This window comes from Chanos chanos, chromosome 10 (assembly GCF_902362185.1).
Source record: "Chanos chanos chromosome 10, fChaCha1.1, whole genome shotgun sequence".
Taxonomy (NCBI): Eukaryota; Metazoa; Chordata; class Actinopteri; order Gonorynchiformes; family Chanidae; genus Chanos; species Chanos chanos.
This window is the reverse complement of record NC_044504.1, coordinates 14,288,676-14,306,137: the sequence shown is the minus strand read 5'-3', so window position 1 is coordinate 14,306,137 and position 17,462 is coordinate 14,288,676. Positions and strand designations below refer to the sequence as shown.

Genomic DNA, 17,462 nt, shown 5'->3' with positions numbered 1-17,462 from the left:
GGACCATGGCCTCCAGCTGGAGGTGCTGATCCCCATCCTGACTGCTTCACACTCGGCTGGAAACTGCCCCAATGTGTGCTGGAGGTCACAGCTTGATGAGGCCAACAGGACCACATCGTCTGCAAAGAGCAGAGACGCAATCCTGAGGTCAACATACTGGACACCACCCCCCCCCCCCCCCCCCCCCCCCCCCCCCCCCCAACTGTGCCTTGAAATCCTGTCCGCGAAAATCAAGTTTCAAGCTTCAAGTTTCACGTTTATTTAGAGCCCAATATCACTGTTTACAGTCTCAAAGGGCTTTACAGGCCATAACAGTCAAAATCAAAACAGGACGACACCCCCTGACTTAATCCTCATGGCGGGCAAGAAAAAACTCCCCAAAAACCCAAAAGGGAAATGGGAAAATGGGAGAAATCTTGAGAAGGACCACAGAGAGAGGAGACCCCTTCTTGGGCAGAAAGGTGTGCAATAGGTGCCGACCCAGCGGGCAGTTACAATTGCAAGTAAATTCAGAGCATGAACAAAGGGGATGGCGATGCTGACAGGAGGCTGACAGGGAGATGAAAGATGATAACACCAGGATGGATCGGTCCAGAGGGCAGGAGGAGTCAGGATCACTGGTATCTTAAATCACAAGGTACACCCCTGGTGGAGTCCAACACCCACTGGGAGCGAGCTTGGCTTAGTGCCAAGAATGCAGACACAGCTCTCACTGCGGTTATACAGGGACCGAATGGCTTGCAGGAGTGAACCTGGCACCCCATACTCCCGCAGCACTTCCCATGGGACACCCCGGGAAACATTGTCATAATCCCTCTCCAGATCCACAAAAACACATGTAGACTGGATTAGCAAACTCCCATGATCCCTCCAGTATCCGTGCAAGGGTGAAGAGCTGGACCGCTGTTCCATGGCCAAGGCGGAATCCACATTGTTCTTCCTGAATCTGAGGCTCGACAATCAGATGGAATCTCCTTTCAAGCACCCTGGATTAAGCTTTCCTAGGGAGGCTGAGCAGTGTGATACTTTGATAACTGGAGCACACTCTCCGGCCCCTCTTTTAAAAAATGGGAACCACCACTCCACAGCCACTGTCCCCGACCTCCTCACAACACTGGAGAGATGTGTCAGCCATGACAGCCCAACAACATCCAGAGCCTTCAGCATTTCAGGTGGATCTCATCCAGTCCCAGTGCCTTGCAACTGCGGAGTTTCCTAACTGCCTCCATCCCTGCCTCCTCTGCAGGGGGCATGTCAGTCAGGTTTAGGAGCTCCTCAAAGTGTTCCTTCCACTGTCCAACCACATTCTCAGTTGAGGTCAGAGTCTCCCCATCCCTGCTGAGAACAGCCTGGATGAGGCCCTGCCTGCCCCTCCTGAGTCGCCTGACGATGTTCCAGAACCAATTTGAGGCCAACCAAAAGTCTTTCTGCATGGCCTCCCTGAACTCCTCCCATACCCGAGTTTTTGCTTCCACGACTGCCATCACTGCACCCCTTTTGGCCTGTCAGTACTCAGCCAATTCCGGAGTCCCCCAGGCTAGTCAAGTGCGGAAGGCCTCCTTCTTCAGCCTGATGACCTCCTTCACCAATGGCATCCACCACTGGGTCCTTGGGTTGCCACCACAACAGGCACCGACAACCGACTGGCCACAGCTCAAAGCTGCCGCTTCAACAATGGAGGCGTACAGGGTTCCTTTGGACTCCATGTCCCCAACTGCCCTTGAGATCAGGGAGAAGTTCCTCCGAAGGATGAGTTGAGGACCTTCCAAACAGGGTCCTCAGCCAGATGTTCCCAGTTCACCCTCACCACATGCTTGGGTTTACCAGGTCTTTCTGGCATCCTCCCCCACCACCTGATCCAACTCACCACCAGGTGGTGATCAGTCGACAGCTCTGCCCCTGTCTTCACCCGAGTGTTCAGAACATACGGTCACAGGTCTGATGAGATGACTACAAAGTCAATCATCGACCACTGGCCTAAGGAGCATCTAGTGCATCTAGGAAGGCTGGGTACTCTGAGCTGCCGTTTGGCGCGTATGCAGTCACGGCAGTCAGAGATTTCCCCCCTGCAACCCGAAGTCGGGGGCTAACAAGTAACCCCACACCTGCCACCCTTGGAAACTTCGGAGAAGAACAGAGTCCAGCCCCCATCTATGAGTTTGGTTCCAGAGCTAAGGCTGTGTTGAAGTGAGCCCGCCTATATCTACTCGGTATTGCTCGACCTCCCGCACAAGTTCCGGCTCCCCAGAGAGGTGACATTCTACATAGCAAAAGCCAGTTTCTGCACTGTAAGTCCAGTCCGCCGGGGCATCCGCCCCAACCCACCACCTACGTGGCATCGCACCTGGCCCCTATTTCACCTCTTGCAGGTGGTGGGCCCGGCCCACGCGAGGGCGGACCCACATTGCTTGTTCGGGCTGAGCCCAGCCATTCCCCGTGGAAGGTCCAGCCACCAGGTGCTCACTTACGAGCTCGTTTCCCAGGCTTGGCTCCAGGAGGGGGCCTCAGCATCCCTGCCCAGCCATTCCCCGTAGAAGGTGCGGCCACCAGGTGTTCACCTACAAGCTCCTTTCCCCAGGCCTGGCTCCAGGAGGGGGCTTCAGCATCCCTGTTACAGACAAGGTGCCTTTATTTTCCTGGAGACTATTCATAGGGGCTTTCAGAATCGATTTTTGTTTGGCTCCTCACCTGAGACCTCTCTGCCTTGGGTGACCCAACCAGGAGCTACATGCTCCAAGCAGCACAGCTCCCAGGGTCATAGGGGCACACAAACTCCTCCACCTCGATAAAGTTGCGATTCCAGGAGGGGTAGACAATAATTATGCACAGTAAAATTATTATGATGAAGAAATGCTGTATCATCAGACTCTGTGCAGGCTGGTCATATCTGCTTTTAAAATGTATTGAAGTAATAATAATTCATTACCATTTCAGTCATTCAGAGACTGTTAGAAGTTGCCTCGTAAATAGTTATTTCATTACAACGCTACAAAGAGTTTATTCATGCTTAGGGCATGAAAAAGTACAGATGCCGTTTTTATATTCAACGTCACTTAATTTATAGCTTCAGGCTTTTGTATCTTAAGAGGACTTTAAGAGCATGAAAAGTCATATTTGATTAATTGGAAAAAATGTCAGTGCCTCCTCCAGTTCTCAAAGTCTGGTAGATTCAGTACAATAAACATAAGCAGGTGAGCATTTTCTTTTTTTTCTCCTAAATAGCCTTTTTTTTCGTGTAGTCTAAGGAGTCACTCTCTAATTGAAACTGAACGGTAAAAAATGATACCACACCTAAGAAAACATCTGCAACATTTATAATTATGGGTGACTTCACCCTGTAATTGGTTTACTGAGTGTGTAAACTAAAATGTCTCCTTGTTTTAAAAGCTTAGCAGGGGAACATGTGGCCCAGTGTTGCAGGGTCGCTTTTGTGATGTATGGCATAATCTGTGATAGACTTAATAACTTCTCTCCACAAGGAGTCAGCTGTCCTATTGCTTGTAATAGGCAGGAAGGCTGGGAAATGCAGCTATAAAGACTAAGTTGTTTCTCCTCACAAGACAAATGTCATAAAAAAAACAAAAAAACAAAACATTTAATGAGATGTAAATATGCACTGTAGTCAACGGGTGCAGGTAAATGATGCACTGTCTCTTCTAAAGTATTTAGAAATGACGTAAACCAATGAAAAATAAGAGTGAGTGAGTGAGTGAGTGAGTGAATGAGTGAGTGAATGAGAATGAGAGCAAGAGAGAGAGAGAACACCCAATGCTTTCTAGATGCTAATGCTTGTTTGAATTAATTCATATGTTCTCCTATATGTTTTCATGCCCACATACATGCAGTTTCACAAAAGACATATGGTATATCCTCAGAGGAATTAAAATTACAGAGATTAAAATTAAAATTTTCAATTAAAATTTGACAAATCCCCATAAACTTGTTTAGGAACTGTTGCTACTTTTTGCCTATACTTCCACGGATGTTGTATAATGTATGTCACCACTGCAGCATTGCAAAGTAGAATTTTTTCTGTGATCTGCAAAGGCTCTGAAGGAAAATGGTACATTACTCTAGGTGTTAGGAGACAGAAGCAGACCAGTTTAATTAAAACTTTGCTAAAGTGAGCATACAGGGGAAAGCATGCATGACAGCTACCCCCCCTCGCACCCCCCCAAAAGATCATCCGCTAACAAAAGCAAATATTCAGGTAGGAACAGATGGATTTAGAGATATCCCTCTGTAAATCATCAGGAGTACCACCCCACAGGGCTGTGTGTGTGTGTGTGTGTGTGTGTGCATGGAATGCTTGTGCGCTCGTGCGTGTGTGCACACACGTGTGTGCATGTTTAGCGGTGTTCTGAGAGCAAACTGAATCATTTCCTTCTCCAGAGGGCTAGAGAGCAGCATGAAAGCCATGCAAATAAAGGTTGTACTGGTATTGATTTGGCCTTTTGCATGTGTGTGAGTGTGTATACGTGTCTCAGAGGCTGGCAGGCACAGAAAAAATAAATAAATAAATAAATAAATAAATTGATGATATTGCAAAGGTCAAAACCGACTACAACATCCACACTCTTGAGACTCCACGGATCACTTCCATCTACAGCAGGGAAAAAGAAGAAAATAAATATGAAACGGAAGACTATGAATCTCCATTTAGCCTGCAGTGCTTTGGTTAGCTGCACCTCCTTCAACTGGAACAGAATGGAGAGTAACGACAAATGCATCTTATTAACTTTAACCTCGGCAGTCAAAACAGTAAGTCTCACTGACTATAACTGTAACTGCATTGTGTGTATCATCAGATTCTGAAATCAAAATGTTACTCTTAATATAATATTGAGTTCTGCCAGCAGCTTACATTGATATCGATCCCTCTGACACAAACAATGTGCTCTTTGCAGGAGAGATATGCAAACGCTTGCCGTCAGGCAGTGGAACGCCTTTGCAGCAGTTTTGCTTGATGCCTCTTGGCACAGATGAGCATTGAAGCAGGTGGATATTTATTGACAGCTATAACCATGTGGGTGTGTTCTTTACATGCCGAAAAGTAAACACCTTGCACTTGACTAGTAATGCTCAAGTTGAGATCTATTCCCGTAGCAAATTTGCACACTACACAAAGCCCCATCTGTTTACCAGTGTTTTAGAAAGAGAAAAGATCCTGTCTTAAGGCTGAGATTCATTAAAACACCTTGTAGTCTGAAAGTACAAACGTGTAGATCATACTTTTTAGTAAAACAAGTAACCAAGGGCCATTTCAGTTGACTATCAAATGATAAATAATATTTTGAAGACATTTCTTTGCATTAAAATTATGGTTTATTCCATCCAGCAGCCTTTAACTCAGAATATTACAACATCTGAGGATCAGACTCTGTCGCTATTTCGCAGTAGTTTTGTTCTCATTCTGGTCACTTCTTCAAAAGATTTCTGAGAGATACTGTAACGTTGAGTCTGGATCCAAGTCACATCATTGCTATTCTATTGTTGGCTCTCTCAATTCTTCTGACAAATGTAGCACCTCCACAGTGGTTGTTTTTTGAAAGTTAAACTGCTGAATAGTGCATAACGTCACACTAAACATTTTATCTTTGGTTTTGGATAATATTTGTTTGTTAGGCTTGTGGGAGGGCTCAGTTAAAATGGAGAATCCTGATAAATCATTGCAGAGAAAGCACAAGAAATTTGCAATCTTTGATAGTTTGAAGTATTGTCTGACTCATTCATTTTAGCTTTGCTTATTTAAGACTGTAGGAAGTGAAATGATTGCTTCTTACCACCAACCATACATTTGGAATGTATCATGAAATTGGGACAAAATGACGGATCGGATGTTCTTTAAGTGATTGGTGGGAGTGAATTATTCTATCATGCAGGGCTGATCTTTGTGTAAAACTATTTTTATGAATGGTCTGTCATTTTTATCATCTCTCAGATTACCAAAATTTGTTCCTTTCGTCTCCTGCTATTTGAAGAACAAAGCACTACGAGGAAAATTAAGTGTTGTGACATTTCAGATGGGTGGGGGAGGGGGGGTATAGACCACATCCCTGTGGCATTTTGATTAGATGTGACCTTCGCAAATGTGCTTGTCCCCTTAAAAAAGTTTTTGGGACCTTTGAGGCAGAGTCCTCTCTAACTGAATGCATTGTTGGTGGAGATGCAGACATGAAGTTGGTTTTTGGCTGTAAAGCCAAAGAGAGAGAATAGCTAAAATATTAACTAATATACTGGCAAAAAAGCATAGTAAAGTATGATCTTCCATGTTTTGATTAGCAAAAAAATCCTCTTTTTGACAACCAAAAGTAGCATTAGAAGACCTCTTCATTCATACTGATTCAGCTATTGTGCTGATGTCTGAGTAAGAGATCAAGTTCATTGTTGGAGGTGAGAATAAGGCATCGCTATGTAAGGACAGGATGTTTGAACAAGGGTCATTCCTCTCTGACTGATTTATCTCTCTCATTCTTTGTAGTAGCCTGAGGTCTGTCCTGAGGCAGGCTTTTTTTTTTTTTAAGAAAAATATGGCTAGTTGGCTAGTATACAAACATAGTGAGCAGAAATCCAGTAGACCACTGTTATGACAGGTGTCTCTTGCATATACTCAATATTATTTACTGGGGTTTGAGACTCACATCACAGTTACAGCACTGTGTCTGAACACTGCTCTAATCGATGATATTCCTAACTCATCCCAGTTCCAGATGGTGGTCTAAGCACTCAGTGTGGTCCTGGAGGTCTTCTGTTCTGGCTGATGGCAGTTGGCGTGATGCCGTACTCTTACCTCCCTTTGAGATAACAGCATGATGCTATGCATCTTGGGAAATTGTGGCCACCTTAAAGGATAGTTGAGGCACAGCATGCTGCGGCACAAATGCCTGTTGATCTGATCTATTTTCTACTCCTGGTATTTACCCAGCATGGGGGCTTGCAGGAGAAAAGAAGAGGAAGAAAGGATGGTAAAGATATGCCCACTGTGCAGAGGATACACTAAAAGAAGCTGACTTGGTATTTGAGTCATCCCTGCCGCCCTCTTGATGCCGAGTCAACATGGACACAGAGCTTGTGTGATTCATCTTCAATTGGTCTTTGGGCAGGTTACTCTCTGTGTGTGTGTGTGTGTGTGTGTGTGTGTGTGAGAGAGAGAGAGAGAGAGAGAGAGAGAGAGAGCGTGCTGTGAATGTGTAGTTATGGTAAAATGTGTGTGTGTGCATGTGTGTGTGTGCGTGCGCGCGCGAGAGAGAGAGAGAAACTATGCTCTGTATGTGTGGTTATGGGTGGGCCTATCTTTGTTTTAGGGCCAAAGCATTCTGCATAATGTGATGGCACTGTCTCTGGAGAGGACGAAAAGGGGTAAGACAGAGAGCTAAAGAGAGAGAGAGAGAGAGAGAGAGAGAGAGAGAGAGAGAGAGAGAGAGAGGACAAATCAAATAAAGTCCCACATTTACACACACATACACTCGCATACTCAGTTTTCAAGATTTAAATCTTATTTGTGGGGTTTATTGGTGAATTATTAAGGCAGTGCACAGCTGTCCTGATTTGCACTAGTAAAAATGCTGGTAATGCCATTAGCTTTGCTGCATTCATCTGAGCCCTCCCTGGTCTCTGTTAACACAGCAGAGTGAGAATGTAAGCCTTCAGAGATGGGGAAACAACACATCTCCAACTCTAATTAAGGTCGAAGGCACGCAGGCTGGAAATAGGTTTTGGAGTCATGCTTCCCCACCATATTTCACATGTGGTCCATTGATTGTGCTGCTATATAAATATTACAGAGAGTTTGTGGCATTGCATATGCAGTGAGATTCGCCTAAAGGCTTTCTGGCCAGTTATAAATCATTTCTTGGCTTGTCAGGTGTATGTATCATTGTTACGTAACAAAAATGGTCACACAGTTTCAGGTCCAAGTTCTGGAGTTGGTATAACATGCTGTGCATTAGAGTCCATTACGGTTCCATGTAATATGACAGGTGAATGTCTGAAATTGCATTTCCTGACAGCACACAGGGATGCTTGTGCAGCTGAATGAATTTAGTGTGATGTAACTCAAATGAGTCCTTACTCATGTACGGTGAAAAAGACTGTTATTTAAAGTTGTTATTTTTTTGGCTTCTAAAGTGGATCTCAAACCCAAGCAGTAGTGGGGAATTTAAAAAAAAAAAAAAAAAAAAAAATATATATATATATATATATATATATATATATATATATATATATATATATATATATTTTTTTTTCTTTTCTTTTTTTTTTACATGTTCTCTGTAAATCATTATGCTATCTATCTATCTATCTATCTATCTATCTATATATATATATATTGATAGCATAATGATTTACAGAGAACATGTTGTTTCTGGTTGCTTGGCAAACATGGCATGCTTATTTTACCAATATGTATATGTATATACATATATGTGTGTGTGTGTGTGTGTGTGTGTGTATGTGTGTGTGTGTATAGTGTGTTTGTAGGAGATGATATGGTGACATATGACGCAAAGACCATGCTTAGGGAAATCCCTGAATTCACACACAGAGAAAAGGACAAGATTAGCTAGAGGAAAAAGGAGACATGAGAGAGAAGGACAGGAGGGCAGGTGCTGTAACTTGACTGCTGAATCTGCTTTGTGAGAAAACATCAACTATTAACTGAAAATAATCCTCTAGAATGGATGAAGCAATGGATATCTCTTAACCTTGAAATGACCTTACATGTACTTTATAGCCAAAATCACTTGAAAGAGAACAAAAATCAAGATAATCAACACAAAGAAAGACACACTATCCCCAGGAAGTTACTGCCCTTTTCCTATATGCAAGAGAGGCATCATATCAAATCTGAAAATTAAGGATTTTTGGTTGCTGTTGTTAAATTATTATTCAGTCTGTAAGAGAGAAACAGAGATAGAAGCTCTCAGGAGTGCTAACATGGATGAAGATGATTTTTGTGGTATTTTGGAAGGTCATTAAAGAAAGGCTATTTTGTCAGTCAGTCAGTAACACTTGAGAAGAGCCGTAATTAGGCTCTGATAGAGAGACGGTCTTGCCTTATTACTAAGGAACTAACGACCACTGTAGCACAAATATAGATTAGAAAATTGGCAGAGGAGAATGACAACCATTATGGCAATGTGCTTTTTTTACTCCGTTTCCATAGTTCACACAATTAGATAACATCATGAGACTTCATATGGTGGTTTTCATATTATACATCCGTTTACTCTTTTCTTTGCCTTAAATAAATAAATAAATAAATAAATAAATAAATAAATAAATTAATAAATCCAGTGGCAGACATAATTATACATCATATTTATCACTCTAGGTTCTCAAGGTGACCTAACTTCCTTATGTTTTTTCAGATTCTTTCCAGCCTTTTCAAAATGATTGATCTATATTGCAGCTGGAGATTGCTCTTTACAGATTTCTTTTAACAGACACGTCAAGCAGGTATGGATGACTTCTCCAAAACAACCATCATCTCAGATGTCAGGTGTCAGATGCCAGCGTCTCTCTCTCTCTCTCTCTCTCTCTCTCCTTCTCTTTCTCTCTCTCTCTCTCTCTCTCTCTCTATTACTATCTGTCAAACTGCAGTCAAAAAAGATGAACGGAAGGACGGGAAGGAGGAGAAGAGAGGCAATAGAGGAGACAAGAAAGAGAGGAGAGAGAGAGAGAGAGAGAGAGAGAGAGAGAAAGACAGTAAAAGCGGAGTAGTCACAGAAGAGACAGAATTCATCTATACTGACACACCTATGAGTCATGCCCATATAAAATGAATTAGATTTGTTTAAAAGGATGGTTTCTGCACATTGACGCCAGCACATGCATATGTTCTGAGATACAATGAACATGTCTCTTTCACAGCTAATCCAACAATATCAGCACTTATAATATCAGTCAGTCAGTACCTCTCAAAGTGGCTCTGCCACCAATTATCATTAAATATCACATGTTTAAACTCTTGAAACCAGGATGAAAGGGGATTTCAGCTATGACTACTGGTGTAAAAATCAGAGCACCAACAGTGTGACATGATCTTTGCTTAATGCTATGTAAACTAGAACCAGCACTATGTGGTTATGAATTTAGGTATTATTTTATATGTGATCCAGAGATCAAAGACAAACTTTTATTTCCACACTACAGCTTGGACTATTTTAGTGTGTATGTGCATGTGTGTGTGTGTGTTTCTGTGGTTGCACACACATCAGAGGACAATGTTTTTTGTTTTTTTTTATCTTACAGAATTTCATGGTCCAGAGATAATTTGAGGTGAGGTTTTAATTTGCTCAGTGAATGTTGTCTACACATTTAATAGTTTTCTCTTTCTCTATGTGGCCCAGAAGTGACTGTGAGTCAATAGACTGGCCATAATGACCAACTATTTTCTCTCAAAGCACTGAACCCTATTGATCCTATAGCCATCTTTTGCTGAAACAGTTATTAGGACAAGAAACTGAAAAATAACCTCGTCTGCTGGAGTCACAGACATTCTCATCTATGACTGCGTGTTACATGAGTTTATGTATACTTGCATGTGCGTGTGTTCAACCCCAGTTTAAGTAACTACGTAGGTTGCATCAAAAGATTTAATTTACAAAACATAGAAGTTTATTTATGCTCTTGTGCATTCTTGTCCATTGGAGTATAAACTCTCACCCGGTGTGTATAAACTATATGGAGACTCAAGGACAAACAAACCCCACTCGCCTCAGGAAAATCACACTTACAAGGCAAAATTTGCTTTAACATTCAAACACAGATGGTAGTAAGTATGCTTATGTTTTCAAAAATGTGTAGTGAATTAATTTTTAGCTATAGTATCAAAATTAATGCATATTTGTAATCCATATGAGAGCTCTGACTACTCCTTTTTTAGGAAGCAGGTGTGAGTGAGGGAGTGAGTCCCCTCATGCATGCATGTGTGTGTGTGCGTGTGTGTGTGTGTGTGTCTATAAGTACTGCTGAGCACATATGTTTTAAAGGCTCTGTGTAGCTAAGGATCCTTGACTACCAGGTGAAGATGCATTAGAAGGATTAAAAGACATCCCGTGAATGGGGAGATGCAGTTCTCTCAGCAGCCTGCCAACAGCTCGAAACACTCCAACTGCCTGTCAGGGCGCCACATCTCACTTCCATTCAGCAGACTAATGCTAGTGTGTGTAAATGAGTCACTGGAGATTTTTTTTGTCTATTCCAAAATCTTGGCAGTTTGAAACATTTCAGTCCTGGCTTTTTTTTTTTTTCTTTTGGACGCATGAACAGACAACCAGGTGCATTCACACACACCCTCCTACCCACTCATGCCCCCCACGTCCTCACATTCACAGATACTCCTATCCTGATGCCCACACAGCCGTGCACATACACACACACACGCATGCACGCACACACGCACGCACGCACGCACACACACACACACTCACATACACACATACACACACACACACACACACACATACACACACACACACACACACACACACACTTTTCTTATGTTGTTGCTTTCTCTCTATCCACTAGGAGGAGCCACGCTGTGTCATGTGATGCACTGATTTTGAAACCATTTTTTTATCAGCTGGGTGCTTTCTCTTTCCCTCATGGCTGTATTTCTTTGGTCTGATGTCACAAATTGCAGACTCCTCTCAGGCTGCGGGCAGGCACGATTAGAGGACTGATTAAGCATGCTTTGTAATATTGCACTCTGGACATGTACAGATATGAGTTGTGGTTTGCCTTGCCAGGCATTGCTAGCCTAAGCTTATTTCCTATGTTTTCATTAAATGCTGAGACCTACAATCCAGTATGAAGTTCCTCAGTTCCAGTGAGATCAGTAGAGGTTATATTATGCCGATAGATTCAATATGAGTCCTGGTGCTATCTCTGTGAGGATCACTCAGAAGACTCACACTCACTATATCACTATCTGAGAGTGATAAGACCAGTAAGCTGGTCTGCTATGCCATGCCTCCCTCTGGAAATCAACAATAGATAGCTTTATGAAAAAATCTGCCTGTGAGTCAAAGAATCTGATTTATCATAATTGCTTTGTAGGACATTTTTACAGTAACTTGACTGTTTCAGCCCATTGAAGATGCTGAACTTATACAGCATTTACATGAAGAAAAACGCTTCTCTGTTTAGTCCTTACCAAACTCGAAATAAATGACAGAGAGCATAAAGAACAAGTAAACAAAGATCAGGGTGTTTATAGCACTAGACATTTTATTAAAATGTTTTAAATGTTATCACTTAATAGTTGTGACCCTTGAGTGAAGCACTCAGCTATAGGTTGCTACAACATGGTATCTGTTTCTCTTCTAACCCTTAAACAAATGTGCTTAAAAGCACCACAGTTAGAACCTTATAGGTCAGCGTTTCTCAAACTCTGGGCCACAGACTGGCGCCAGTCCGTGACGAGGAAACTGCCTGGTCCCTGCCCCCTTGACTGAACTTCCTGCTTTGAAAATAGAAACATTTTATTCAAGATTCTAGCATGTTAAGTGTTCCCGCCTGCAAGAACTTGCTTAACATTAACATTCAAATGTTATTATTTTCAAGTGACAGAAGTACCGAGCATAATTGGACTGGTGCAGTGGCAGGGCTCTGTGGACCAGCAGTTCCCTTGTCATGGACTGGCATATCATAGTTTGAGAAGAGCTGTTGTGGGTGACTCAAATACATGTCAAAGCAAATATTTTTCTAATTCCTAATGTACCTGTTCTAAACAGATGATGTAACCAAGGGGAAATGTAGTGTTACAATTTTTCAAATGAGCTTGCAGTTATGGTCATTTTATACATTTTTAGATTTTAGATGCAAGAGGAAACTTGTGAATGCAAGAAGAAACAGTGTGTGAATTGAAAAGTTGCCTTGGCTGATTCTGCCTTTCCTTCACAAATGATCTCTGTCAATCCAGTCAAGAACATTAGAACGATGTGTTTTATGCTGTTAGGTTCATTTATATGTTTCTTTTTTTTCCCCTCAGCCATAGTTTTTCATGAGAATTGTATTTCAAGCATGAAGTCAGACTTACAACAGAATTGCTGAGGAACAAAGAAACAGTAGGGGACTCAGTCAGAAATGTTTACCCCTCTGTTTATATTATGTGCACTGACCTGGCTTCATTTAACTTCCTGTCAACAACATACAAAAGCCTGACTGTGAAGTCTATTTTTGGACAAATCCCTCTAGTGTTGACGGTACTGGCATTGAACTACTGAGCAGGCATAGGCCAGGTTCTCACTGACACTACTTGTGCTGAGGTAACCCACACTAGGTGGAATTTCCCCTGCTGTGTAGAGTACAACCCCTGGTGCTAAGCTATACTTTTCTTAGATAGATTCCAAGCATGCTGCCCCCTCTTTCTCTTTGTTTCACATCAGGGTGTAATGGAAGTGGTCTTTGAAGACATGCAATGGCTGAAGCACGTGCTCCCTATGGCAGCCCATGGGCTAGGCAGTAGTTCAGCAAAATGAGTGTGGATTTGTTTGCCATCTTAGCCTAAGGCTATGGGCCAAATTGACTGTGCTGTCAGTGCAGGATATGGTTTGGGCTTAGAAAAATTGATGGGTTATCTTGGGTTTGGCTTGGCATATCCATTCAAGTGCATGTTTGAATCAAATTTGTAAGATCTCTTTTATAAACATTGTAAACAGTAGAACAGACAGGACAGTGAATAATTTTTTTTGTCATAAATATTCTGTGTGACACAGTTAAAAGCTTTCCTGCTTCACTTCATCAGGTAAGTTTATTATAGGCAAAGTCCGACACAACTACATTTGACAGGGCATGAGAGAGAGAGAGAGAGAGAGAGAGAGAGAGAGAGAGTTGGGTAAAATAAAGCTGGGATCTGTTTTGGGGATAATAAAGCTGTGGCACAGAAGTTTTAAAGCACAACATTGTTTAGACTTTGCTTCATGAGGGAAAGAACAAAACGAACCAAAGAAACTTTTACAAAACTGATCACAAACAAAATAAGTGAGCTCAACAAAATCAGGGAGAAAAATGTAATTGAACCTCTTACTTCCTCACGGTTTAATTTCTACAGTGAGTGTTATTGGCTGCCTGGCATGATGCCCTGGTGAGGGGTTTGCTTTAGATCTCTTTGGGAACAGTTCCACAATGGCCAATCCTCATTTAATAATAGATTGGCGATTTGAGCTGCAACAAGTCTGTTAATCCACACAAAATCTGTTTTAGTTTTGATGCTCAAAAAATGCAATTATCACACTGATACCAGGCTGGTAAGGCCTGATGTCCTCTAACTTTCGATTGGCAGGTAGGTAACACAAGCTTCAACGTGAAAGCTACATTTGCGAAAGGAGAACAAGGGTCGTGATAAATCCAATTTCAATTAGAGTTCAACAGAGGTGAAATGGAATTTAAATTCCAATTTCAGAACACAATAATTGCTTTGCAGTGGTCTTTTAATCTGATAAACTGATGCAGTTAGCTTTGTAATCCTATGACATATTTTTCTATCTCTCTAATTCATATGTGTATAAGAATGTTAAACAGGTTGTGCTGAGGAGACACTGACAAACAAGGTGATGAGAAATTAGGGTAATGAAGAGAGGCTGAAAACATGCCTGAACATGATTATATGTCAGTGGCTGTCAGTAGAGGGCAACCAACCAGTTTATCACTTTTTTTTTCTTTTTCCAGATGAGGTTTGGCTTGAAAATTACAGAGCTGAAGAACTAACCAAGTTCCACATTGACTATCACATTCTTTTTCTGCTTCGTTTCTGCTGACATGTGCTTCCTCCCTTATGATTGCTACAGTCTTTCTAGCCATATACTTACCAATTCGAATAGGCCACCTTCCAATATATAAATATATTGAAGCTGGACTGTAGGAGAGGAAAAAAAAAAACAACTTTTGTTTTTTTGGCATTGCATTGAGGAATAGCCCCCATTATAATGATGTACAATCTGGTACACAAGTGTTCTGCTCCCAAAATGTGTCAAAACTAAGCACCTGATTAATGATTGTCTCATACATCCCCCTTGTTTGAAGAACAGAGTCAGTAGGTATGATGCGGATTTTATTTTAAGTGTTGCTATGTTGCTCTGTGTCAGTGTGAGAATTGTGTGGGCTTGGACATCTCTGATGTAGAAAGAATGCATCAGTATGGCTACAGGCAGCCACTCATTTTGAGGGACTGATTTTTCGTTCTTTTTCTTTTTTTCTTTGTCAGAGGCATAGAAGCAGTAATCATCCTTTCTCACACTCCTGCCGGTCCATTTTCCATCATTGTAAGGTACTGGCCACGAGGAAGAAAAAATACCATGGGCAAATTATACCGTAAATCAACTGCAAAAAGTTGCCTGTGATTGCTGGCTCCATAGCCAATCAGCTTAACCTACTGGCTTAATTCTGTCTTACCTGGTCCATTTGTTTCAGCATTCTTCAAAGAGGAATTCACAATAAATCTGGTGATTCAAAAGTTTCCCTTTGAATATCTGTTCTGTTTCCTGGAGGTTCTTTACCAAGTCTCAGTAGAAAGGAACAAGAGTATTTTCATAACCCGCTCTCTGCTAGATGATGTGCAGTCTTAGAAATAAAGTGTTAGTACTTAGGCCTTCCCATCTGATAACTGCCCTCTAGGAGCATTCAGATCTTGATTGGACTGATGTGTTTTCCAAGTGTTCTGGTTGCTACTGTCAATTGTATTAAAAGGAAAGGTCAGTGGATCAATTTGATTTCAGCCTGGCTTACAGAAGAGAGACAGAATGAGATTAGTTGAGAAAAGAGTGACGGATCTCAGGAGATGGCCCATTTGTGAACCTTTGATTCACCTCTTTGAACTTAGAGCTGATACGAGGACAGGAGATCCAGTTAAAACGGTTCTCCCAATGTCTACTCATGCTGTGAAAAACCTTTTACTCAGCAGACCTTGGGTTCTTTCTCTCTTTTTTCGCTTCTTTTTCAAATCTAAGGTCCTCTGTGTTTAATATCAATTCATCATATCACTGTGTCAGTAATTATGTAAATTTTATTCAGAGGTTGCTATTTTGCTATGTAAAACTGTAACTTGTATGCAGGAAACAATTCTGGTAATCAACCTCCCTGGTCCAAATTAACTTATGCTTATCTTGAAATTAAGCTTTAAAAAACTGAATCATAACTAAGCAAGGCAGAAGTTATTATTGTGTATTATTCGCAGCATATGACCAGTCTATTGACAAGGATGTCCAATCTTCAAACTATTGTGAGTATACTCTACAGAATTTCATTAGGCTAACAAAATGCTAATCAAATTTCAAAGTTAGGGGCTGTCTACAATGTCATGTGCTGCACTTCTCTTCATGTAGTTTGCTTTCTATATAATTCAGTAAATTTGGAATCACAGTGTACACACAGCCCTTTTTAATATATTACTGATTTTTGCCTGTCTCAAATGCTGTTCGGGGTATCATTAGCTGTAACTGTTGATGCTGTTGTAAGCCGATAAAGCTGCTTTCTGCCGCTGGCCCTGCGATATCCTTTCTTATTCCTTTGCTGTCTGGAACCATATATCTATATATCATGTGACTTGTCATAAAGAGTGGGAGTGTTGTGCATTGGGGTCATTGGTAGATGCAGATGTAATGATCATTTCACTGGTAATAATAACACTGTGGTGATGCTATGATACTGCAATACCCCACCGTTTCAGAATGATCTGTAAAATTCATATGCACTCATGAGCCTCAAAGTAAAAGCAAAAGTAAGTGCAGTCTCTTTCCAGTATAAAGCTCTACCGTTTTTTCCAGCAATACTGAGGGAATTCTGTATCAATTTTATTCTCTTCAGAGCTCTTCAGAATTCAGGTAGACTTAGTTTGGACCTTGATGTTGAAAAAAATTTCTCTGTTGTACACAGTGTTAGCTTATTATGTTTCTTTGTTTAAGACCATTACTACTCTAGTGGAAAGTGTGTACCCCAAAGACATAAATAGCTTTTTAATAAGACATATTCTTTTTCATTACCTTGAAAACAATTGTGCTTTCTGCCTCAGCTGTAGCATAATGGCCCATTTGAATAATCCATATTTCCCTACATTGTATGAATAGTTAAATCAGTGAAAACGCTTAGCCTTAGTTTAGCCATCCTAACTAAAAAGAATGCAGATTTTTTTTCCCCAACAGAGGTGCAAGTTTACAGTTAAAACCTTTTCCCAGCTCCCCGGTTGTATATGATGTTTTTTTTTTGTTTTTTTTTTTGTGGCCAGGTCTGGTGATTTATGGCAATAAAATTGTAAACTGCTCAGGTTCAGGTATCAGTTCCAATTTTACATCTATTAAAGTTTGAAACATACTGTTCTGTACTGCATTTTGCACTCACACAATCTATTGTGTCTATAATAATCATAGAGATTTATTCCTTACCAGTTTTGAGGTAGTTACTGTAGTAAAGTAATCCTGTACAAATTACTGATTACTTCACTCAAATAATATGAACAACAA

At 41.3% G+C, this 17,462-nt stretch overlaps 1 protein-coding gene across 1 annotated transcript in view; it reads left to right on the top strand.

Moving 5' to 3' along the window:
- Positions 1–17,462, top strand: part of alk (ALK receptor tyrosine kinase) — a 252,098-nt gene that overhangs the window by 22,734 nt on the left and 211,902 nt on the right. The window contains exon 2 of the mRNA XM_030786739.1: positions 2,058–2,093. Within this exon, the coding sequence (XP_030642599.1) occupies positions 2,058–2,093 (36 nt within the window). The remainder of the gene's footprint in view (positions 1–2,057; positions 2,094–17,462) is intronic.